At 42.4% G+C, this 26,038-nt stretch overlaps 1 protein-coding gene across 5 annotated transcripts; it reads left to right on the top strand.

Moving 5' to 3' along the window:
• Positions 1-579: 579 nt before the first annotated feature.
• On the top strand, positions 580-13,259 carry ABRACL (ABRA C-terminal like). Of its 5 annotated transcripts, XM_072825597.1 has the most exons (5): positions 634-856; positions 1,294-1,418; positions 2,620-2,721; positions 6,993-7,059; positions 12,684-13,259. In XM_072825597.1, the coding sequence occupies exons 4-5, from the start codon at positions 6,999-7,001 to the stop codon at positions 12,866-12,868; spliced, it is 246 nt and encodes an 81-aa protein (XP_072681698.1). In that variant the 5' UTR covers positions 634-856; positions 1,294-1,418; positions 2,620-2,721; positions 6,993-6,998; the 3' UTR covers positions 12,869-13,259. The 5 variants fall into 5 exon arrangements, with proteins under 5 accessions (XP_072681670.1, XP_072681698.1, XP_072681696.1 ...); XM_072825595.1 differs by lacking the exon at positions 2,620-2,721 and having other exon boundaries at positions 641-856; positions 1,329-1,418; XM_072825585.1 differs by lacking the exon at positions 2,620-2,721 and having other exon boundaries at positions 642-856.
• Positions 13,260-26,038: the final 12,779 nt, after the last annotated feature.

The following is a 26,038-nucleotide window of genomic DNA, read 5'->3' on the forward strand; positions in this document are numbered from 1 at the left end:
TTACACTTCATCTGACATGGGAAACCTACACTGAATCAGAATCTTTTGGTGGTGAACAGAGACTCATTCAAAGTTGTGCCCAAAGGATAGGTGTTTACTATGAAAGGGAAACCAGAATACAGTTTGCAAAGTGGATGGATCCAGTGAAGCCTTAGAGACCTGGATACTCATATCCCCCTGGGGAGCAGGTGTTTGTTGCTCTTATTCCATCACTGGGTCTCAGCTTCTCTTAGAGTTTGCTTCTACCATTTCTGCCCACACACACCTTCTACTTCATCCCAAGGGTTTTCTGCTTACTCCACTGTTCTGCTTCCTGGAGGCCCATTTTTTCTACTCCAGCCTCAAGCCCTCTTTCAGCTTTACTCTTTCTATGGATCAGCTCATTCTTTGCTCTTCCCTTTCAATTTTGAAGGGAGAATCTGATTGGCTTACTCAATTATTAGAGTCCCTGTTGGGTAAGGATTGTTTGTTCCAAGTCACCTTCTAGGAGGTAGGCCAGTTTATGGATTGTGTGCTCTTGGGTCACATGATCACCCTTACTCCAATCAGCTATGGGGAGGGTAGTTTTCTTGGTTATTTGTGCAACCTTTGCCTTAGGAATAGTTTGGGTTATTTCAGTTTCCTTTTTAAGGGGATTCTGGGTACAGCAAGCATCTCTCTGTCTCTCTCTCTCTTTGGCGTGCAAGTAAAGAACAGTGAATAAAACAACGGTGACTAAAAGAAAAGGAGTATAAATAGACCGATTGAGCTAGGTAGTTAAATGTAGGAAATACTAAATGAAGAAGAGACGAAAGTTATATTCACTCCGGATCAAGAACTGGCATTGCCCGAGCAAAATTTCTTTGCAAGAGAACAGGTTGAAGAATGCACCCCCCTCCCCCCAAATCGGACTATCCTCCTGCCTTGTTGTAGTTTCCTGGAGACCCCTGCTGCTGGCCTCCAGAACCAAAGTCGTGTTCCTTCGAGAGCCCAGCAGTCATCACATTGGTGGCACTTTATTTCTGACGTTAGGAGAGAGATACTGGCAGGAAATCGATGCCCAGGATCAGATGCGGGTGGGGGGGGGGATGGAGGGGGGATCACTGGCCCCGAGGGGCGCAGGGGAAGGTGGCGGTAATCGCAGTTCGAGTCCGTGTTCCTAGAAGCCTCGGGCGCCCTGCCACCTGTCTGGAGTCGGCCCCTTCCCAGGCGTCTGCTCCGCAGTTTCCTCCCCATAGGCTTGTCCCTGGGAGTGTGGGCGGCCCCTTTCTGGAGCGCTTAAACTCTTACCTCCCACCCCCTCCTCCACACCAGCCTTTCTCTTCTGCATCAGTCACTTCCTTCCTCAGCCTCTTCCTCCTCGGTGTGTTGAAGAAGACGACCCGGCCCGCACCCACGCTGCACCAGCTTTTCCTCGGAAAGTCAGAAGAGGCGGAAAGGTGAGTGGGCCCCCCGGCAAGGTGACGGGCAGGTGTCAAGGATGGACGGGGGGGTCCGGTGGAGGCCCGCGGACGGCGATCGGGAGGTGCGGACGCGCGTGGAGCTCGCACCCGGCGCTGGGCTGAGACCCCGCGCGGGGACCCGAGGGCGCGCCCCCCGCCCCCGCCCCTCCCGCCGCCTCCCGCCGCGGCTCACGTGACATCGCGCGGGCCGGGGCCGGGGCCCGGGAAGCCCGCAGCGCGGCGAGGTTTCCTTCGCGGTGCGGCCGGGCCGCTTTGCGCTTGCAGGGGGCGCGGGGGGCGTTCTGCAGCGCCGCGCGGGCAAGGGCTGGGGCCGAGGGGCGAGGCTCCCCCGGGGACTGCGGATCGCGGCGGGGTGGGGGGTGAGCGCCCCGGGGGGTTTCGGGGAGCCCCGGGCCGGGGCGTCTCGGTGGCCGGGCAGGGGAGCTGGCTTTCGCCGGGGCGCACGGGCGCGGACGGGCGGCGCCGGCGAGACAAAGGCTTCCGGGACGCGCGGCCCTCCCCGGGGCTGCCCCGGAGCCCCCCGCGCCCCGCGCCCCGCCCCGCGCCCGTGCCGGTGCCGGGGTGGCCGTGGGCGGCCTGCGGGGACCGGGGCTTCGGACCCCTTCCGGGCCAGTCCCAAACTTGGAGCAGGGATGACCAAATATGGAGCGTGTGCGCGCCGCGGGCGGGCAGGAAGGAACCCAAGTCCTCCTTGACCCGGGAGGGCCGCGGGCGGCTAGGCAGGGCTTGCGAGGCTCGGCCGGAAAAGGTGGCCGGCCCCAGGGGGTGGTGCCCGGCCCCAGGGGGGGGGGGGGGGCCGGGCCCAGGGGGTGGTGCCCGGCCCCTCGGGGTGGACGTGCAGCTGGCGGCGGCTTCCCGGGCGCCCCACTCCAGCAGGGGTATTCCTCGAGCCTTAGAAAACCTCCTTGTATTGCTTCTAAACTTAAAAACTGGGAGAAGGTCCTTAAGTACATTCTCGAGCGTATACCGAGGGTGGAGCTTTTCGGCCTGCGGCCCAATCCGCCGACAAGCCGCTTTCTTTGTGATTCCCACGCACAAAGCCTAATTAGATTCTGACACAGTTAGAGGACCCGGCTAGCATCTGCCACCGCCTTCCCCTGAGCTCCCACTGAGGATCTCTTTCTTTCACTGGGCTTGCTCTGCTCATGGCCTCTCCCCATTGTTCTTGATCTTGCAGCTTACTCCAGCCCAGCCTTCTGTCCTTACCAACTGTCGGGGGCCTCAAGGATTGTGGAACAACAATGAGTACTCCCCCACTGTGTCCCCGCTAAATAATAAAGAAATGAATCATACCAAATTGTATGTGCTAGCAAGAGTTCCTAAACGTGTTGTTTTCCTACTTGCAGGGGTCTGGGCGGGGAGCTTTTCTGGCTTTGTCAGTGTTCTGCCTTAGTATGTACTCAGCATGTAATATTCCATACAAACACCACTCACTAGTATATTTAGCACACTTTGCATAACGACCAGGAAGAAGATGAAGAAGCGGAAGAGAAAAAAAACAGAATGATGGTGTAGCAACAGCATTTAATTGTAGGGAGTCCCTCTGAGCCAGTTCTGGAGTAGGTAAAATGGGTTTAAGTAATACATTCTTTGCAAGGTTTCTTAGGATTACATGAATTAGCATAGATAAGGAGTCTCGTGTGGAATTAATTATAAAGAAATGCCGGTTGCCTTTCTTTAAATTGGATCTGCATACATCTGCTTAATATGATACAGGTATTCACACTACTTCATAGTGGGATTTCCTCTTTAAGTCTCGTTACTAAAGGAGAGCTAGGTCTGAAGTGTGCTGCTGATTGTGTATGTGTGTGTGTGTGTGGGGGGGCAATGTTAAAGAGGTACATGTGTGGGAGAAGTCAGAAAATCTGAGAATTGGAGAGGACTGCAATCCCCTTGCATATTGTCTTCTGCCTCAGGCTAATTTCCTCACTAACTGGCACATCCATACTGCTGCATCAGTGTTACCAGTAACAGCTGCGAGCTTCATTGTTAGACAACAGTTTTGATTATAAGGAAATTTTTTTCTTATATGGCTCTCAAGTCTATTACATCCGTCCATCCTACCCAATAGAGCCGCATGAAACAACACTATTACATAAATACATAAAAGGAGCTTTATTTTATTTTAAAGATTTTATTTACTTATTCATGAGACAGGCAGAGGGAGAAGCAGGCTCCATGCAGGGAGCACAACGTGGGACTCGATCCTGGGTCTCCAGGATCACGCCCCGGGCTGAATTGAAGGCAGGCACTCAACCGCTGAGCCACCTAGGCGTCCCATAAAAGCTTTAATTTTAAGAAATGGTTGCAGGTCTTCTCTAGGCTGACTTTATGGGTCAACATTCTTTAGAGTACAAGTGACAGAAGCTCAATCAAACCAGCACAGGCAAAACCAGGAAAGATTGTTTCATGCAACTGGAAAGTCTGCAGTCATATATAGGCTCAGTCATTGTAATGTGGCTGGACTTTTCTCAGTGCTAACTTTATTCCTGATGGGCTGTTTTCACGTGGTAACAGTTTACATTAGGGGCTCTAAAGTGATATCTTCAAACCTAGTAGGAGAGTGTGTTTTACTGATCATTCTGGCAAAATTCCTGGGCTGAATCTAATTGTTCAGGACGGGATCACTGACCTTGGGTCCCAAATCAATTATTCTGGCTCTAACCCACTCCTGGAATTTCGAGTGAGGCTCTACTGACATCCTTGGATTTAGAGTAAGGAAGAAAAGACTGGACCCAACCAAAAATTACACTGCTGGAGCAGAATGCAGAATGGGTGCCGAGCAGATAAAGTGACGACTGCCCACCTCACTAACATCTGTAGGGTTTTTCTACCATTGTTTTCATGACGTATCTTTCTGTTGTATCTTCTGATTATATTTTAACTTTTTAGCATCTCTCAAATGATCTCAAACTGAATACAATGTTATAGTTTCACCAACTGGGAAGTTCTCAATATTTGGACACTATAATTTTTGGTATTGATTTTTATGTAGACACATTAACCCAAGATGTTGCATTTTATTGCAATAAACACTTGTTAAATTATAATATCCACACAAATATTGTAGCAGATAGTAGTGGTGCATTTCATTATGAGCTGATAGAAACCCGGGGCACCAATCACTATCACTTAAATCATCCTTGTTTTTAAAAGTTACCAGGAATTAGTTACAATGTGTCTAGATATAACGGTTTCTTCTAAATTATCACTCCTAAGCACACCACTCATACAACCCTACTTTTTAGTTCCTTATTTGATTTGAAAATAGACTGAATTGATGCATGTTCTGCCAATTGCTCATACTTTCTGACTCTCATGTTGTGCTTTTGGTGAGTTATTGCCTTTGTAGGGAAACTTTTCAGGGGTGCCTGGCTCAGGTCATGATCCCGGCGGCTGGGGGTGGGGGTGGGGTGGGGGAGTGGGGGCTGGGATGGAGCCCCATGATGGGCTCCCTGCTCAGCGGGGAGTCTGCTTCTCCCTCTCCTCCCTGCTTGTGCCCTCTCTCGCTATCTCTGTCTTTCTCTCTCAAGTAAGTAAATAAAATCTTAAAAAAAAATAATGTAAAAAGGAAACTCTTTACTGCCCTTACTTCTTTGACCCTTGATGGTTGGAGTTCTCTCCCCCACATCCACCTCCTCTTTCCCTATTTCTTGCTCTCTTCTCCCTTTTTGAAGGTGTTTGCTATGCCTCTTTACCTCCCTTTTCTGTCTCCGGATAGATATTGGTCGTTTCCTGCATCGAGAGTCTTTTCCAGGGACGCCTGGGTGGCTCCACGGTTGAGCGTCTGCCTTTGGCTCAGGCCGTGATCCTGGAGATCTGAGGTTGAGTCCCACGTCGGGCTCCCTGCATGGAGCCTGCTTCTCCCTCTGCTTGTGTCTCTGCCTCTCTCTCTGTGTCTCTCATGAATAAATAAATAAAATCTTAAAAAAAAAAAAAAGCCGAGAAACATAATTCCAGGGAAGTGGAATGGAGAGGGTGCCCAATGCTGTGGGGGAGCGCTCCTCCACCAGGGCTTCGGGGAAGGCTTCCTGGAGGAAGTCTCCTCTAAGCTGGGGCTGGATGTGTGGGAGTTAGCGGCAAGAAAGAGGAATAGCAGTAGTCCGGGTAGAGACACAGTATGTGTGAAGGTTGGAGGTGAGAGAGCCAGACAATTTGAGGAATAGAAAGAAGCTCCATGTAGCTGCAGCCCAGGGTTGGGGGGCTAGGGTGGAGGAGGCTATGATGGTGTGAAGCCCCCGGCGGGAGACCACCTAGTGAACCGAGGTGGGTCTCTCAGCTGCTCTTAGTCCTGGACTCCTCCTTATCTGAGACGAATGATGCTCACCACCAACTCTCCACTGCAGTCGGGCTGTACTGGACACTGCCCCGGGAAGGCCACGGCGCCCCGCAGGTGACCCAGAGTCATCATCACCCTGTCCTGACAGTATTAAAGCTGCCCTGTATTGATCTGCTTTCCGCACTAGACCGCAGGCTCCGGAAGGGTTGGAAGTGTGTTCCTTTATCTCGGGAACTCCAGCTTCTATCTTAGGGCTTGCCTCAAATGTGCTGTGCGCTTCCTCCTTTGCTTCTGGGCTTTTGCATGCACTCTTCCCCACTCATAGGGCTCCCTTTGCCAACTGTCTACCTGGCCCACATCTCTTCAGTGACCTCCACAAAGTCTTCCGCGGCTTCCACCTTTGTCAGATGAATGGATAAAGAAGATTTGTATACACACACATACACACACACACACACACACACACACTGGAATATTCCTCAGCCATCAGAAAGGGTAAATACCTCCCATTTACTTCAATGTGGATGGAACTGGAGGGTATTATGCTGAATGAAATAAGTCAGTCGGAGAAAGACAATTATATGGTTTCACTCATGTGGAATATAAGAAATAGTGCAGAGGATCATAAAGGAAGGAGGGAAAACCGAGTGGGGAAAAATTAGAGAGGAAGACAAACCATGAGAGACTCCTAACTCTGGGAAGTAAACAATGGCTTACACAAAGGGAGGTGGGGGGAGGGGGAATGGGGTAACTGGGTGATGGGCATTGAAGAAGGCACATGATAAGATGAACACTGGGTGTTATACTGCATGTTGGCAAATGAAATTAAAAAAATAATGATGAAACTAAGCTAAAACATCTGATCAATTAAAAAATAGAGTGAAAAAAAAAAAAAACACTGTCGCATTGCTATTACTCATTGCAGGTCTTTCTCTGCTTCTTCCCTGAGGGCAGGTCCTGTGTCACCTTTGTGGTTTTGGTGCAGAGCACCATGAGGATGGGGTTAGAGTTTTATAGTGGGTGCTGCATTCTTGCCAATATCCTGTGTAGAATAAGAGTGGGGTCAGCACAAAGGGGCAATGATGAAGATAGAGGAGAAATGGAAGTCCGGTGTCATGCAGGTTACACAAGTATTTTTAGGAAGCGGAACATGGTAAATTAACAGTGACAATTGAAACATGGGAAAAAAAAAAGATGACCCTTGGATTTGGCAAGATGTGCTTAATAGGATATAGAAATGGTAATAATATAGGCATTCTTTTCTCTCTCAGGCAGCAATGAATGTGGATCACGAAGTTAATCTTTTAGTGGAGGAAATCCATCGTCTAGGTTCAAAAAGTAAGTATTATAATAAGGTCATAGTATTCTGAATTTATCTCAGAGCAGGTAGGACCAACTTTTTTGGTAACCTAGGACTTCAGGACATAGTTATAGCAGCTCTGCCCTCAGCCATGGAGTGGTTTCTGGAGACAAAGCCTTTGGGATATTGTGAATTTGATGCAAAGAAAATTGCTGTGTTTCTTTAATCTGGCTGCATTGAAATCTGGTGATTGAATTGTATTCATATTTTTATTTGTCACACTATTAAAATTAATTTGTTTTATCTTGACACCATCTTACAAACTTCTAAATGACTAGGGACTCGAATTAAAATTACACCATATTGTCTCTATTTTCTCCAAATTCTTGAGTTTTGTCAGGTATTTATGTACATGTAACTAAAAGAAACCATATCCTTTACACAGTTGGTTTTTTTAAAAGATTTATTTATTTTAGAGAGAGACAGAGAGAGAATGGAAAAGCTGAGGGAGGGGCAGAGGGAGAAGGAGAAGGAGAGAATCTCAAGCAGATTCCCTGCTGAGCTCAGCCCTGGACTCAGGGCTCTGTCTGCTTTTAAATAACAAATCACTTGAAATAAGACATAGTTGGAAAATGCCATTGAGCTGTTAGTATATCAAATGTCCCTTGTACTAGTTCTCCACTGTTGTTCTGAATCTTCTTTTCTTCTCTCTCTCTCTTTTTTTTTTTTTAAGATTTTATTTATTTATTTGAGAGAGAGCGCACAAGCACAAGCAGGGGTGGGGAGGCAGAGGGAGAAGTAGACTCCCCACTGAGCAGGGAGCCCGAGGCAGGGCTCAATCCCAGGACCTCAGGATCATGACCCAAGCCAAAGGCAGATGCCCAAGCAACTGAGCCACCTAGGCACCCCATAAATCTTATTTTCAATAGTGATTGCTCTACCTGAGTTCCTCATTTCTACCTTTCCAATTTCTTTGGAGTTCTGTGAGGTCCTGTTGCTCTTGGGAGTAGTACTATTTAGATTGTTAAAGATATTAAGGATGTATTTTAAATAACTTGGGGATTTTCTTCTCAGATCTGTCTCCATGTTTAGCCTAGTGTTTATTGGTTGGATTCAATTGCATTTACATTTCTGACCTCTACCCTAGAACAGTTATTATTCTACTAAGGGAAATTGAATTTGCACTTCAAAATTAGCAGCTTTACAAATTAGAAGACCATAAGGTAATTATCATAATTTCTGTAAGGATGAAGCATTTTGAACTTTGCAGCTTCACCAGGCCTCCTTCACTTATCTATTCCTGGAAATAATTTACTTCCTGAGTTGGAAAGTGTCTATGGAGATATGTTATCTATGGACAGGTTATGGTTAATTATGTAAGTTGTGTCAGGGATAATTTTGACTAAATTATGATTTAGGCTAATCCTTTTTAGACTAATCTAAATATGTTTTAGGTGAAGCTTGTATTGATGAATTTAGTTTTATCTACTTCTTTTATTTTTTTTATTTTTATTTATTTATTTTTTAAAGATTTTATTTATTTATTCATGATAGTCACACACACACAGAGAGAGAGAGAGAGAGAGAGAGGCAGAGACACAGGCAGAGGGAGAAGCAGGCTCCATATAGGGAGCCTGACGTGGGATTCGATCCTGGGTCTCCAGGATCGCGCCCTGGGCCAAAGGCAGGCGCCAAACCGCTGCGCCACCCAGGGATCCCTACTTCTTTTATTTTTGTCTTCAAATTTTTACTTAAAGTCTCGTTAGTTAACATATTTATCTATTTCTTTTAAAATTAAATTCTTTAAAGTCTCATTTTTCATCCAGTGGAAAAAAAATTAAGTGGATAAAGATTATTTGGAGATTTAAATTCTTTCATTCAACAAGTATTTCTTGAGTGCCGTCTTTGTGCTCAAATGCTAGACATGTGAAAATAAACAAAATTCCATCTCAGCCTCTGTGGCCCTTTTTAGGTAGCAGGAAGACAGACAAATGGACTGGAGGTGTGGATCGGGAAGTGGTTATTTGCATATGCTCTGGAGTCAGACTCTCTTAAGAGTGAATCCCAGCTACCCTACAACTTACTGTGTGACCCTGGACACATTACTAAACATTTTTATGCCTTGGTTTCCTTATTTGGAAATAATATTCTATTTCAATGATTCAAAGACATTTTTCCCTAAACTTTAAAATCTCTAAAATAAGAATGCATTTTTTTTTTAAGATTTTACTTATTTATTCATGAGACACACAGAGAAAGGCAGAGACATAGGCAGAGGGAGAAGCAGACTCCCTGAAGGGAGCCTGTTGTTGGACTAAATCCCAGAACCCCAGGATCACGACCTGAGCCAAAGGCAGACGCTCAACCCCTGAGCCACCCAGGTGCCCCAAGAATGCATCTTACCATACATGTTATGCTATAGTTAAATTGGCAGTTTAATTGGAATATAAAATAATGGTGGTTCTTGCAATGAATTGTGCCTTACCTTCCATGAAATAGGGATTAAGGGAGTTTTAATTACTACAAAATGCATTGAACATTTCTAGGAGCATAGCAAATATTCAACAAATATTAGCTATTATTACTAAATTGATGGTGAGTACTTTGATATATACCTAATTTTATAAGAAGTGATTAACTCAACTGAAGGAATCACAGAGGACTTCTCAGAAAACGTCCCATTTGAGCCCATTCTTGAAGAAAAAGAATTAACTAGAAAAAGGGATCTAGGATGCTGGGCAAATGGCTAAACATGGGCAAAACTGCCAGGGCAGGATCTCTCATTTTACTTTAGGTAAGAACAAGTCATTGATTATTGACTGGATCAAAGGTACATATAACAATATGGCAGGAGACTAGGTGAGAGAGGAGTGCAAAAGCCAGAGGATGAAGGGTCTTATCTCTGACGCCATGGGCATCCCTATTAGAAGGTGGTAGGGAGCCACTGAAAGATTAAAGTAGAAGAGAATCAATCAGTCAGGGGTGCCTGGCTGGCTTAGTCCATGGAGCATGTGACTCTTGATCTCAGAGTCATGGGTTCAAATCCCACCTTGGGGGTAGAGTTTACCTAAAATATATATATATAATATATATATACATATATATATTATATATATATATATATAATCAGAACACCTGGGTGGCTCAGCGGTTAAGCGTCTGCCTTTGGCCCAGGGCATGATCCTGTGGTCCCGGGATCGAGCCCCGCATTGGGTTCCTGCATGGAGCCTGCTTCTCCCTCTGCCTGTGTCTCTGCTTCTCTGTGTCTCTCATGAATTAATAAATAAAATTTTTAAAAAATAAAAAGATTATCAATCAGATTTGTATCTTTAAAGTTTCTGTCACGGATTTTATTTTGCACCAATATGGAGGACATACCAGGGACAAAATGCCGAAAGGGAGGCTGGTGAGGAGTCGTGCAGTGATCTGCATGAGGATCAATTCCAGCCTGAACCAAAACATTGATTGTGCATGGAGAAGAGGGGAGAGCAACAGAAGATACAAAGGAAGTAGAATCACTTGTGAGAGTGAGGAATCAGTGGGCAGAACTCCAAGATTTCTGCCTTTGGCACCTTTAAAAAGTGAAACCTGGGGGTACCAGGGTGACTCAGTCACTTGACATCCGACTCTGGTTCAGCTCAGGTCATGATCTCATGGGTAGTAGGATGCAGCCCAGAGTCGGGCTTCGCACTCCGGGGAATCTTCTTGAGATTCGCTCCCTCTGCCCCTCCCCTCACTCTCTGTCTCTCAAATAAAAATAAATAAGTCTTAAAAAAAAAAAAAAAAGCTCCATGTTACACCCTCCCTAAAAGCCAGCACTGGGGTTGCCTCCTTCAGGAAGTCTTCCTTTCCCATTCTAGTCCATTCGAGGCATCTTGCCCTTCTCCAAAGTGTAGGATATACTTGGCTACATGCTGGACATCCAGTCACACACTGCTTTGTACTGTTGCTTTACTTATTATGTGCAAATGTCTTATTTCCTTGTGGGAACGGAAGCCGTTTCTTTGAAAGCTAGAAAGTGCTAGAACATGATTGTGTATTTCCTTCTCTTACCTCCAGTGGCCACCACCATGCTGCATTTACAGTAGGAATGTGCTAAGCGTCAGGTTAGAAATTCTAGCACTGGAGCTCGGGAACTCAAGAACCCTTGGCCAAAGGACTAGTCTCCCTCACTGTGATGACCGTGTTCTTGACAGCAGGCACGGCTAGTGGGGCAGTGCTGAAGGAAGGGAGTCAGAAGTTTAGCCAGGGAGATCAAAGGAATCAACCAGCAATGGGGGAGGGGGGGGTGTTTCATATTACTCTTATCTCCAAGTTACCAGTTGATTGATTTTTAGTCAAAGGTCCATCTTTCACTTACCTTATTTATAAAAAAAAAAAAGACTTAATTTTTTTAGAGCAGTTTTAGAATACAGTAAAATTGGGAGAAAAGTACAAAGATTTCCCGTATACTTGCTATCCCCACACATGCATAGCTTCCCTCATTACTAACCCCCCCGCCCCAGCAGAATTGCACAGTTACAATTGATCATCTACATGGACACATCATCAGCCACCATTCATAGTTTTACTCTATGGTTCACTGTTGGTGGTATAATGTCCTATAGTTGGAATCATATGGCACATAGCCCTTTTTAGATGGCCTTCTTTGTCTTAGTAAAGTAAAATATATTTAGGGTTCCACCATGTCTTTTCGTCGCTTCGTGGTTCATTTCTTTTTAGGGTTTACCTTAATTTTTAACATCTAGTAAAAACTGGTCTCTAAATGATAATCTAGGGATCTGGTAACTACAGATTTCTTCATTTTTAAGGTCACCAGTCCCTGCCTGGGGCTCTGAGTCTATTTAGAACACACTTAGAGAAACACTGCTCCTGACCCAAACTTTCTCTTCTATTTGTTATTTTTTATTGATTCAACAACATGACAATTAAAAAATCAAAATGTAGGGGCGCCTGGGTGGTTCAGTTGATTAAGAGTCTGACTGTTGGTTTCAGCTCAGGTCATGGTCTCAGGGTCCTGGGATGGTGCCCTGTCTCAGGCTTCCTGCTACTGGGGAGTCTGCTCAAGGATTCTCTCTCTCCTTTTCCCTCTCCCTGCACTCATACATGTGCACTGTATGTGCACGCATCCCCCCCCTCTCTCAAATAAATATACATCTTTTTTTTTTAGAGATTTATTTATTTATTTATGATAGACATTGGAGGGGGGGCAGAGACAGGAGGAGGGAGAAGCAGGCTCCATGCCAGGAGCCCGACGTGGGACTCGATCCCGGGACTCCAGGATCGTGCCCTGGGCCAAAGGCAGGCGCTAAACCGCTGAGCCACCGAGGGATCCCCAAATAAATAAATAAATCTTTAAAAAAAATCAAAATGTAGAGAGAGGGGACATATTAGTAACATTGTAACACATTCACTTTTTGTAAATGGGTTTTGGTTCCCCTCTAGTCTTTGCTCAGATGATCCTAAGGCTACAATAAAACACATTGTATTTATTTTGTCAGTCTTTGGGTCTGGCAAGAGATGACATTGTATTTATGAGTGTGAACTGTTTGTCATCTTGGCTAACCCATAGTTAGATTTTTTTAAAGATTACATAAATCTTCCAAATATGGGGCAAGAAACGGACTTTGCATTTGACTAACATTGTATTTTCTTAACTTAGATGCTGATGGGAAGTTAAGCGTGAAATTTGGGGTCCTCTTCCGAGATGACAAGTGTGCCAACCTCTTTGAAGCATTGGTGGGAACTCTCAAAGCTGCAAAACGAAGGAAGATTGTTACGTACACAGGAGAGTTGCTTTTGCAAGGTGTTCATGATGATGTGGACATTATATTGCTGCAAGATTAATGTGGTTTACCTTTGTTTATTATTATTTTTTGTTTCTGGTCAACTGGAATATTAAGTCAAAGGACAAACATGAGCATACTTAATGTATTTTTATAGAACTTTGTAAACAAAAGGAGACTCTTATTTTAAAAGTCTGTCCCTTTTTATACCTTGAAAGAGAACTTATGAATTACACTGTAAAATAAACAAAACCTATTATTTTTCTCAGGAATCTGACTGGAAAAATGTAGGCATGGAGGCTTTTTTGGTGAGGGTGCAAGAGTGTTCATAAATAATTCTTAGACAATCTTTACAGATAGTTGACATTCCATAAAAGAGGCCAAACTGAAGACCAGCTCCCACAAGCAATATTATAATGTTTATGTAATAAAAACAGGTAACTATGTCACAATTGTCTTATTGCCTTATTTTTTTCATTTAAGATTTATGTGCCTCTCAGAAGTCTTTGCATCAAGATTAAGTAACTGCAATAAAAGTTATCATAATCTGAAGAAAATTTCCTTAAAACTACAGAATTTTAAAAGTAGGGATATGTCATGATTGGGCCCTATAGAAAACATTGGCTTTGGTACTTACCACTGAGTTAGGGGATGTGCCAATGCCAAAAGAAATGAAACCTAAGATTTCACTATCTAATTGGATTAGTTAGGTCCACCTGAAATAATATAGAAATGTCTATAAATGCATGTTGCAGCCTATGGTACGGAATTGAAAATGATACAGAATTTCAAGAAGGATAAAATCCATGAAAATCATGATAGTTGGAAAAAGTATCATAGAAGAGTTAGAATTTGCATGATTGGAACTGATTATCCAGCAAGGAAAAAGAAGAGATGGACAAGGGTGATGACTCAGGCAAGGTAAGGCAGGGGTACATGATAAGCAAGGCTTGCTCTTATGAAAGCTTGGATGTCAGATTGAGTGGAATGTTGGGAGAAAGGTGATTCAGATTGTATAAATAAGGTTGAACCTGGGAAACTAGGGAAACAACAGAAATTGGAGCAGAGAAGTTACATGATGATAATGATGCTTCATGAAGGTAGCTCTGGCACTGATAACCAGGGCGGATTGTAGAGAGCAAAGATGCAGTAAGACGCCAGCTAAAACATTGCTCAAGAATCCATGGGGGCGATGATAATGGAAAAGCAGAGGAAGAATGGACTCCAAGCACATTTTGAAAGAAGATAAAACTCTCATCAATGTCCTTTCAATTGTGACAATTCAAAGTAGATTAAACAACAATAGTATTCACTGACACTTCCTAGTCATTGCTAACATTTATTGAGCATTTGTTATGCTGATTCTCATATAACCCTGTGAGGTAGATATTAATATCATCTCCCATTTTATAGATGAGGCAAGAGATGCACAGAGAAGTTAAATAGCTTGTCCAAGTTTAGCTAGCTAGAAATGGGCAAGTCAGAATCAACTAACAGGCAAGTACTGGGATGGGATGGACTGCAGGCATGGCTGGCTCTAGGGATTCAAACAATGTCAAAACCCTCTGACTTTCCATATTGGTACTGATGCCTTCTTCGGTTCAATCTCATTCTACTTAATTTTTTAAAAGATTTTATTTATTTATTTGAGAAAGGGAGAGGGAAAAACAGGCTCTCTGCTGAGCAGGGAGCCTGATACAGGTGATCCCAGGGCCCTGAGAGCATGACCTGAGCTGAAGGCAGACACTTAACCAACTGAGCCACCCAGGTGCCCCTTTTTCTAACTTTAAACAGGCTTTGTGCATTTAGTCACGTGGTTGCAAATTCACATACTCCTAGATGAGCAACCCTAGTTGGTATAAGGAAGAGAATTTCTTATACCTAATTATGAATCCTAGCAGAGGAACTCTGGCTGCACTTGCAGCAAAAACCTACCCCTTTGACCAATAATAGCATTTGCCATAGGAATAAAGTAGGGTGAATTGACAGGCCTGGGTCACATGTGTGTTTTCAAGTGAGGATGGGGTAGGTACTGTGCTTCACAACCTCACCTCAATAAACAGGGGTAATTCCCTGGGGGGAAAAAAAGGATACTGAGCATATAGGAATAACATAAGTTCACTATACATACAAGAGATCTTTTGAAGGATGAATCCTTAGAACTGCGTGGCAGAAAGTAAAAGATAAAGGAGAAGGTCTGGTTAGAAGACACACCAGCTGTGGGATCAGTAACTGATGATAACTTGTGAACAGAGACAGATTGGATGGAACAGGGCACTTGGGTGGCTCAGTGGTTAAGTGTCTGCCTTTGGCTCAGATTGTGATCCTGAGGTCCCGGGATCGAGTCCTGCATTGGCCTCCCCTAAAGAGTCTGCTTCTCCCTCTGCCTATGTCTCTGCCTCTCTCTGTGTGTCTCTCATGAATAAATAAATAAAATATTTTTAAAAAGTTGGATGGAGCAGGAGGACTGATCTTAGAGTTTTATTTGGGCATGATGAACTTGTGTAGTAAGCAGGTGAGGATTTGGTTCCGGAACTTGGCAGAGACAGGCTTGAGACTTCTGGTTCAAGATTTATTTCATCTCAATTTTGCTATGTACAGATAAGTGTAATTCTGCCTTTATTATTATCATTAAGTTGACATTTTTATTATCAGGTGCTTAGAAAACACAAAAGACCTATAATCTACAGAATTTGTAAAAGCCTAGGCTAGAAAGTGAAGCAAGCTTTAGAGGAAAGCAATTTGGGAAATTCCTGTCCGACAGAGCATTTTGAGAGAGGAGGCTGACTTCATCTTATCAAAGATTTCCTTTAAAAAATCTGCAGAAGTAAGTTGAATAGTCACTCAGTCTGTCATTTTGTTTAGTGTCTTCTCGTGAGTATCAAAGGAAGTTTCAAAGTTTCAAACCATAATGATCTAGAATTTGATAAATCTCCCAGAAAAGAGATCTCCGAATGATTGTTTTGTCATTTTGAGAAAATTGATACTATAGCATTCTTAACCTACTACTGACATCCCTGCTGTAGTTTTACATATTTTGCTTTAGATTCGCGATGATCAGTTCTTTGTAATGACTTCATATTTGGATACTTCTCTCTTATTTGAATCATGGCCTTAAAAATTCAAAATCATAAATTTGATTTCTTTGGGGCCAGTTTCACAGTGAAAATCATCTTTCTTGACCATAAACTAAATCCCAGTTAATCGTTTCAGTAACGAGTGTCATTGGCTATAGGTAGGTGAGAATTCAAAATTATGAGCAGTCGTGCATGAATATTTCCTCATGCAACAAAAATGTATAGCATTTACTTTTTCCAAGTCACTATGCTAGGCATTAGGGATTATTAAAGCAAAGTAAAATAAGAATAAATAAAATTTGGGACCCTGGGTGACTCAGGAGTTGAGTGTCTGCCTTTGGCCCAGGGTGTGATCCTGGAGTCCCGGGATGGAGTCCCATATCAGGCTCCCTGCATGGAGCCTGCTTCTCTCTCTGCCTATGTCCCTGCCTCTCTTTGTGTCTCTCATGAATATATAAATAAAATCTTAAAAAAAAAAGGATAAACAAAATTTGATTCCAGTCTTCAAAGAGAAACCAATGATTTGTACCATATATATTAAATATAGAAGAGGCTTTGGGTAGATGATAGAAGAGACAGGTACATTAATGATAAATTGTTCCAGGGGGAAACTGGGATGAAGTGAAGTTTGTCTTAAAGTATCAGAACGATTGAGAAGAGCTTTCCTAGTAGAGCGGTTACAAAAGGAGAGAAAGACAAGTAGCTTAAGGTAAGGAAGGAAAGGAACGTTTAGGAGCTGAGATGAAAAGGTTGAGGCATTATTTTTGAACTCTTAAGATAGAAGAAACAATTCTATGTCTTAAAAATGATGAATTATAAAGAATTGTTTAAAAAAAGGCGGGGGGGGGGGCACCTGGGTGGCTGCCTTTGGTTCGAGTCATAATCACGGGGAACTGGGATCAAGCCCCACGTCAGACTCCCTGCTCAGGGGGAGTCTGCTTCTCCCTCTCTCTCTGCCCCTCCCTCTGCTTGTGCACTCTCTCTTAAAAAAACAAAAAAACAAAAAACATAAAAACAACTTACATAAAATAACATGACAAGTACCACTAATGATGAAGTGACTCTAATCTCTAAGTTCCCTAACAGTGCTGTTTTGTATATTGTGATTATACAAGGCAACTTATATTATAGTTTATCATCCTCACAGAGAATGACTGTTAATTGAAAAATTGATGAAACTGACCACTTTTGCAAACTCAAATTTCCTTAATTTCCCATCATAAGAAATCCAAGCACCCCTGTGTCTTGGAGACATGGCTTAAAAATAAGTCACAGAACTGTTGACTTGAGGAATTTGTCATAATCGAACACCAACATCCCAGATTTCCCTGGTGTCTGAGCTGCTTCCTATAGCTCCAGACAATAAGAAGAGAAGAGCCTATGGACTGAAAGACAAAATACAAACATATGTGATGGTAAAGGAACAAGCCTACTTTTCTGTGTGGTATGTGGTATTAGACTCATTAATTTATAGCCTCATATATCTAGAAAAAGTCAAGGGACAGGCATGCACCTTCCATTTATTAATAGTCAAATAGTCTTGAAGTGTCCTCTTTCTTAACGAAAGATATAAATAACTCTTCAAAGAAAACTTGCTCCTCAGAAGACTTTTATGATGAGATATCAAAAATGACCATGTTTTTCCAGAAGATTATTCCATAGGACAACCCCTTTCCTGTGGTTTTTATCTCTACAGCCTCAAGAAAAAGATTCCTTTAAATAAAAATATTTGTTTCTATAGTTCTCCTTTTGTTTTAGTGAGAATTAGAGAGAATTTAGTGAGTGCTTCAGTGAGAAGTTTTTTGGTTGGAAGGAATGGAGACAAATTTAGCTAGTCAACAGGGATTAACTATCAGGATGCATACAGGGCAATTACGAAGATAAAGTCACTCACTGAAATCCAAGAAAGTGAAATGTGCCATGGCAGGGGCTTCTGGGGACGAGGGGCTCCTAACCACAGAGCGACAGAATAGCTTCTGTGGTTTTTGAACATCTCGGTGCTCCAGAGATTTTGATTCAGTAGGTCTGGAAAGGCCCAACCATTTCCACAAGGGAGCCTCTCCCAGACTGATGGGCAGCTCTCAGGAAGAAGGCCTCCTGGCTGCATTCCAGCTCTTCTGTTAATACCACTCGGCTGTGTTCATGGAGCCACTTCCCATTTGCTTCTCCTCCTGCTTCCAATTAGCTTCCTCATCCTCATCCTCTGTCTTTTCCCTAATCCATAGCTTCTACTGAAGTTTTACTTTGCTCCCTCATGACTTCGATTTGTTAGTGTCCCTTCTTGCCGCTAGCTGTCCCATGTGCTCCATGTCTGCATGTGTAAATTGAAATGCTTAACAGGCTGAGTTCGCCTAGCTCAGTTTGCCCTTAGCTGTCAGAACTTTCTGTGCCAGGCTACCCCACAGGTCGTTGGCCAGCTCCAAAGTTGATTTGGTCAGCTGCACTTCCCCGGTCCAATCAGTTAGGACTAGGTGGATAGGTGGGCAGGGGTGGGCGGGCGGAAAGTTCGGAGCTACTGTTCGAAACAAGGTTTGTGCTTTGAGCTTCCTGAGATGTGTCTGTGGATCTGGCAGGCATTGTGATCCCATTCTAACAATTAACTCAGAGATTCTCTGGATGGATTGATTGGTTGATTTAAAAGATTTGATTTATTTATTCATGAGAGACACACAGAGAGAGGCAGAGACACAGGCAGAGGGAGAAGCAGGCTCCTGGTAAGGAGCCCAATGCAGGACTTGATCCTGGGACTTCCGGATCACGACCTGAGCCAAAGGCAGACGCTCTACCATTGAGCTACCCGGGTGCCCCTCTGTGATATATGATAGAATATGAAGACAGTACTTTTCAATTTGGAGCATATGGCCACCCCTTTTAAGCATAAAAATAATTCCTCCACACATTAGTTGTACTTTTAGAGTCCATGATTTAAGAAAACATAATACAAAACATGCAAAATACAAAATGCTACTATGACTTTAGTGAAAGCTTTAAGACTGTGTATGTTATTAATCAGAGAGTAGTGCTTATACTTTAAAGATAGTAGTACATTTATTATGTATACAAGGAATATCATTTATCTACAGAAAATGCTTGGTGGTAGTATGGTTTCTTGGACTCTTTGAACTAACTCTGTGTCTTCTTATGGGTGCTCTGCCCGCAGGTTAGGAATGATTTTGTGGTATGATAAGCACATATCCCAAATCAGGAAAGTCTACATTTCAGCCTCAGGGTTTACTATTCACTAACTTCTTTTCTCAGAATCAGTGGTGGTTCTACATTTCCTCCCCTTGAACCTGGGTAGGCTTGTAACTACTTCAACAAGTAGAATGCAGGGGAAGTAATGTTAATGATTTCCGAGGGTAGGTCATAGATGGCCAAAGAGCAACTACTTGGCACATGTGACACAATGTTCAGAGGGAGGCAGGGTTTCAGAGATGGCTTGATCAAGTGTATCAATGATGTCCTCAAGATCCTATTGTGTTTTGTTTCTTTCTGTTTCTCCATTCTGACTTCTGTGCTATCAGTTTCATTGATTTCATTCTAAGTCTTTCTTCCTGGTCAAAAAATAAGTGCCAACAATTCCTGGGGTGACATGGCCCTTTGGAGAGAGAGAGAGAGAGAGAGAGAGAGAGATAAAGGAAGAGAATGGAGCTTCAAGCTCAAAAAGTAGCATCAGTAGATTATAGCTTCCAGTGTCGTTGTTGTAAAGTCAGGTGGCATCCTAATTCCTCATCATTTTTATTTGGCTTTCCTTATTGTGGAAGCTTTTATGTTCTTTTTATTTCTAGTATTGTAAGGTTTTGCTGGGTTGTACCTTGGTATGGATAATTTTTTTTACCTTTTATTTTGGGCATGCATGGACACTTTCTATCTGGAAACAGGTTTTTTTTAGCTTGAGGAAGTTATCTTGTGTTATTTCTTTGACAATTCCTTTCCCTTCATTTCTACTGTTTTATTTCTTTCTGGAACTCTTTTCAGTTGAATATTGGGCACTTTTTCTTTTAAGATTTATTTATTTGTAAGAGAGACTGTGAACAAGCAAGTCTGTGGGGAAAGGGCAGAGGAAGACACTCTCAAGCAGACTCTCCACTGAACATGGAGCCTGATGTAGGTAGGACTTGATCCCACAACCCTGAGATCATGACTGAGTCAAAATCAAGAGTCAGACACTTAACCCACTGAGCCACCCAGGTACCCCAAATGTTGGGTACTTCTGAATTGATACACTAATTTTTTAGTTTTCTAATGATCTCCCTCAATTGACTTTTCATTCTCTTTTTTTACTTCACTTTTTTGTTTAAAATTGAAAGTTAAAATTATATTTTGATATTTTAATTTCTGATTTTTTAAAAAAACTTTTCTAAAGATCTTATTTATTTATTCATGAGAGATACACAGAGAGAGGCAGAGAGAGAGAAGCAGGCTCCATGCAGGGAGCCTGATGTGGGACTCAATCTCGGGTCTCCAGGATCACATCCTGGGCCGAAGGCAAGCGCTAAACTGATGAGCCACCCAGGGATCCCCAATTAATTGTGGTTTCATTGATGTTTTCTACTTACTTCTCTTTCAACTGAAGTCCTATTTCAATTTGTTTGTATCTCTATTTTGTATGCTTTTGCTGGGGTATTTCCTCAAACAGCCTAGAAATCTTTGGCTCTCAAATTAATATGTAATAGTCACTAAAAACATTATAGGAGGCTTTGGAATGACGGGTAGTCTTTGCCAACTTATACTAGTGAGTTTTGCTATATGGTAATCAGATAGTAAGCAAGCTTTTTGTTGAAAAAACCCTACACATCAACATTGTAGGGTTTCCCCGACCTGAAGCCATTTGGTTTCTCCTGAGAAGAATTCAGCTGTTTTCTGCCTGGATGCATCTTATGGGCACCAGCATTCTGGAAGTAGAGTAAGGGAACAGGCTGAAGGCCCAACTCTTTAATCAGCAAACTTTATTTATTCTTCTGTTTTCAACTCTGCTCTCTACCAAACTTGAGGTTCTCTGGTATGCAGCTACTTCCTCTTTATTTTCCAAAAGCCTTGGTCTCTGTATATGGGGGAGGGGTGAAGGATAATTGTTTCATGGAGAAGACCTACCAGCTTAATGTACAGGTGATCAATTACTCTCCCTAATTTCAGTTACATATTTTATTTCTGCCTTAAGGGTTCTCAGGAACCCTTGTTCAGAGCTCTCTCTGGGGCTCTGTTGGGGTGGCTTGGCTCAATTCCTGCTAGTATCCCTACCCATAGGTGCTTAGGTGGCAGCTTTCTCAAATCTATTTTCCATTCTTCCATTTGCTCTCCAACCTCCAAAGATCATTAATGTTGCTTATCAGCTATTGTATCTTCTCACATTCTCTTTGTCCTTGTGAATTTATGGCTTTTTTCACTTATTTGTTGCAGTTAAGAACAGGTTCAAAAATAAGAGAATATTTAAAAACTGATCAATTTGCCATATTTAGCTGGAAACCTCTCCCTTTTTCTTATTCCTAAACTGTTTTCTCTAATATTTTTTGCTCTAAGACTCTCAGATCTAAAATGTTCATTTTTAGTTCATCAGCTGCATTGGAGGTCACTGCCATGCCAAATTTCCAGAGTATAATACATCTATAGCCTTCCCAAGGCAAGCTTTGCTTGGTTTTTGCTGTGTCTGAATCCTTCAGCCTCCAGATCATCCAGGCAGAGATGATCAGGAAAGGAGGTGTGGAGTAACAGGAGAAGCTCAAAAAAGCTCATCCCTGAAAAGTCTGCGATTTAGGACACTGCGAATACAACCTACACTTATTTTATTTCATGTGAGTGTGTTCTGAGAAACAGAAGAGGAGGTATAAGAAGAAAAGGCAAAGAAATAGCACATCATAATAAGAAATGGTGGATCTTGAAATTAAGAAATGGGAGTAGAAAACATAAGATAATTTTTTAAAGATAATTATTTAGGGACTGATTACAAAATTTGTTGGAACAACTTTATCTAATTGTCAAGCAATTCAATAACAATTATGTGTCTCATTAAATAGGTGCCAAATTAACTTTGTGGAATGCACTATTTGATTAGAATAGTAAGCAGTCTACACATATATTCAATATTTATTGTTTGTTGATGTTGTAATCAGCAGAGAAGGAGCTTGCTGACAGCTGGCTGCAGAAAGGCAGAGTATTAGCGCCAAGAACACATGATAAAGGTGAGGTATTTTTGGAGCTGGAGTCAACCACAGAGATCAGGACTCTACCATTGCAACCAGGAGGCATTCAGCAAATCAATCCTTGGCTTGAAGTGGTGGGCAAATCCAAGCCTCCGTCTCTTTTCATCTGTAAAATTGGAAAAATAATGATAATAATAATACCTAACTCTTAGGATTATTGTGAGAATTCAGTGTCTAAAATATAGTAATTGTTCAATAAATGTTGCGATTATTTTTCTTGACAGAAACATTGTTATTGGAGTTGTAATCATTATCATTATTTCTTTCCATGCTGTAATGAAAGTAACCTGAACATCAAGGATGACTTAATGCAAACAGGGGAAGTGGTCAAGGTCAAGGTCTCACTGCATCAGACTTCAATGGGAGGGAAAAAGGCTTACTGAAAGTCAGAGGACTAAAACCAGAGGCCAATTTACAAATGATAATTTTCTTCTTGGTTGAAGGCTACATCTCCACCTCCTATCACATATCATACATTTTTGTCCATCCTATGGTGACTTTGTCTTTTTGTTCGCTGATGAATCTCTAGTACTTAGAACAGTGTTAGCTCATAATAGTGCTTAATAAATAGTTGTTGAATGAATGGATGAGTGAAAGTCTGGCTGGATAATGAATTTAGCAGAAGAACTTGGTTATTGTTCGGAGCATCAGGAGAATGCTCATGTATCATGGTCACTTACAGCTTAAAATAATAAGAAAGAATATGGGCTGGCAGTTACAGTTTTTTGATTTGGCAGTGTGCTATAGTTTTTTTTTTATCAGCATTTTGGCAGCTTTTATTATACAGTGTTTGGATGATAAATGAGTACTTTCTCACAGAAAGGTAACACATGGCTCCTGCATTTTATGAAATAACAAACCCTTCATTTCATTGCTGGATTTTTAGAATATGTTTCATAATTGGAGAAATAAAAATGAGACTTTGCAAGGCTAAACCAAAATTGAAAAGTTTCAGAATGAATCCAGAACAATCTAGTCTTAGGTTTGTGCACATTTAGAGCCCTAAATACACAGGAGCTTGTGATGTTAAGGGGTGGGGGTGGAGGATGTGGACAGGATGGTCACTATCTTCCCAGAGAGCTATGGCTCTATAAACGGGCCTGGCTCAAGAGGCTGTTGCTGAGTAAAATATCCCCAAGGTGATCAAAGAACAAGAGTAGAGAGTGGTAGATTTGCATAGAAGTTTGGAGAACCTTGATTTTGGTATAATAATAAGTTTGGAAGTTTGGAGGGATCTCAACCTCTGGGGAGAGAGAGAAGGAATGACAAAGGTCAGAGTAGACAGTAGAATAAGAAAGGGGGGCTTTGGCAGGGGATGTAGGGCAGAGGTACCAATAGAACCAATGCCAATGAGCAGCATGTGGCCTAAAAGAACAGTTTGCATCTTCTAGGTTAGGACCATAATTTTCAAAATGGGGCCCATTGCTGGGTCTTCTTTTAAGAGCCTCAAACTGGTCTAAATATGCCAGGTCTTTTTTTGGTGCTTCAGGGCAAGTGACTTTCATTTTACATAGGGCTAAGAGATGCTAACTGGTATAGTAACCTACTAAGAAAGCCAAGGGTTGCTAAGCTTAACTTATTTGTAAGCCAAGCGTAATGCACATTGGAATTGACAAAGCACCTAACTCAGGAGCCTACTGACAAGTCTAGTTGGCACCCAGTAGTGCCCATGCTATTGAGAAGAAAATCCTAATATTATTTTAATCTAATTCTGATATTATAATCAATCACTGTGAAAAATAAACAACCATTGCTTTCTTATATTAGCAGTCTTGTAGCAATATATTCCTGAGTCTCATTCCATGTTTTGGTTTGAATGCTCCCTGTTTGCAACCTTTTTGGTGTCTGCACAGTGAACTTTTACTAATTACTACTTCAGTGATTTGTTTTACTTCTGTTATTTATCAACTTCTAACAATTAGAACGTTTGTAAATGGGGACACATATTTGAGGCAATGGTATTTGTGGCTGACAATTTTCCCTAAAGCTGGGCTTTGACATATGAACAATCTATTGCTAGAGAAGATGTGTACATAAAACCTATAATATGGGGCAGCCTGGGTGGCTCAGAGGTTTAGCGCTTGCCTTTGGCCCAGGGCATGATCCTGGAGTCCTGGGATCGAGTCCCACGTCGGGCTCCCTGCATGGAGCCTGCTTCTCCCTCTGCCTGTGTCTCTGCCTCTTTCTCTCTGGATCTCTCATGAATAAATAAATAAAATATTTTTTTTAAAAAAACCTATAATATGTGCTTGTAAAATAATTTATTTTTATCATTTATTTTTTCTCCTACTGGAAAATTTTTTCTCCTACAAAGACTATTTGATAGTGCTTGGGGGCATTATCCTGATTTAAATATACTATGGTTCAAAAAGTTTGAGCTACAATATTTAAACATTGATAAAACTTTTTTTTAGGGTTTTATTTATTTATTTGAGAGAGAAAGGGCACATGAGCAGATGAGGGCTAGTCAAAGGGAGAGGGAGAAGCAGACTCCCCACTGAGCAGGGAGCCCTACATGGGGCTCAGTCCCAGAGACTCTGAAATTGTTACCTGAGCCAAAGGCAGACACTTAACTGACTGAACCACCCAGGTGCCCCTATGGCTTGATAAAACTTTTAACAAAGGGCAGCTACTTGTATGTTGGTGACATGAAGGAAAATATCCTAAAAGCTAAAATTCCCATGAAAATTATTAACGTTATGATAAGAGTCTTAATTTCACTTCTGTTATCAAATACTAGGAAGTAATGGGTTTCATGATTCAGCAAGAGTTGATTGCAAAGCATGATAGAGTGGAGTCAGGCAGACAGAAAGAGGAGCAAGCAAAGATCTGGCAAGCCTGGGGCTGAGGAAGCAAACACCACTACAGCACTGGGTTTCTAAGAAGTGGTCATGATATCTGGGTATGTGGGCAACTCCGAGCTGACCCAGTTGGGTTGAAGGTATCAATCCCCATAACTCAGAGATGCTGACACTGGGAGCTACTCAAATCCTGAATTCTAGCCCGCAATCTTAAATCTTCAATTAGGCAAAAGCATGGAAGCCTCTGGATTAGTTATATTCCAAGCCTGACTACTCCCTATTGTGTTAGGAGTATCTCCAAGTTTCAACTCAACCCAACAATAAATGGACAACATGGGGAGGGAGCTCTAGAAGGCTGAGAATGAAGGTCTGAGGCTCAGGATAATTTTCTGAACAAGTTCAGGTGCTTTCGGTGGCTTTTTATTCAATGACTCATGTAGTAGAAGAGAAAGAAAGAGAAAGAATAGAATGAAAAAAAAAAAAAAAACCCTTCCTAAAGCAAGTCACTAGACTCTCTATTAGGATCTGCCAAAATCCAAAATGACTCTCTATTTTGAGATAGACTATGGGTTTCTTCTAACATACAAGAGGACAAAAACTGAAGAACACCAAGAGACAGTGAGCTGGGAAAGGGTTTTTCTTTTTTTATACTCGCATCAAATCAAATGCTAAATATTCAAATAATATTTGCATTGCCATCATCCCTCAGCTGAAAGAGGAGGGCTTTGAGAGGCCAGCAGCCCAGGGCAGGTGCTCATTTAGACAGAGGATGGGCACACGGTCATTGTGCCCACCTGGGCACCTGTTCCAGCAAAGAGGGGAGGGTGATGTCCTCTGTTATCATCTCCCCTAGAGCAGAAATTACGGACCCATGTGACATCTTAATTTTTCTTTGTTCGAGGTGTGAATGGAGATTCCCCCCCCCAATTTATTTATAGAAACACAAATATCAGAAGAATAAGAATTTCTTTAAAAATAGTTTTAAATGTGAGATTTGCAGGTGCTACATTTTCTCTCTCACTGATGTAGGCCGTCTCCAGGGCAGGTGTGAAAAGATTGTGGCATACCTCTTTTACTAACAGTGGTCACAGCCCATCTGGGAGGGAAAATCAGTACATGGTGTACCAGACACCCTAGGACTCAATTAGGAGAT

Source organism: Canis lupus, chromosome 1, assembly GCF_048164855.1.
Source record: "Canis lupus baileyi chromosome 1, mCanLup2.hap1, whole genome shotgun sequence".
NCBI lineage: Eukaryota > Metazoa > Chordata > Mammalia > Carnivora > Canidae > Canis > Canis lupus.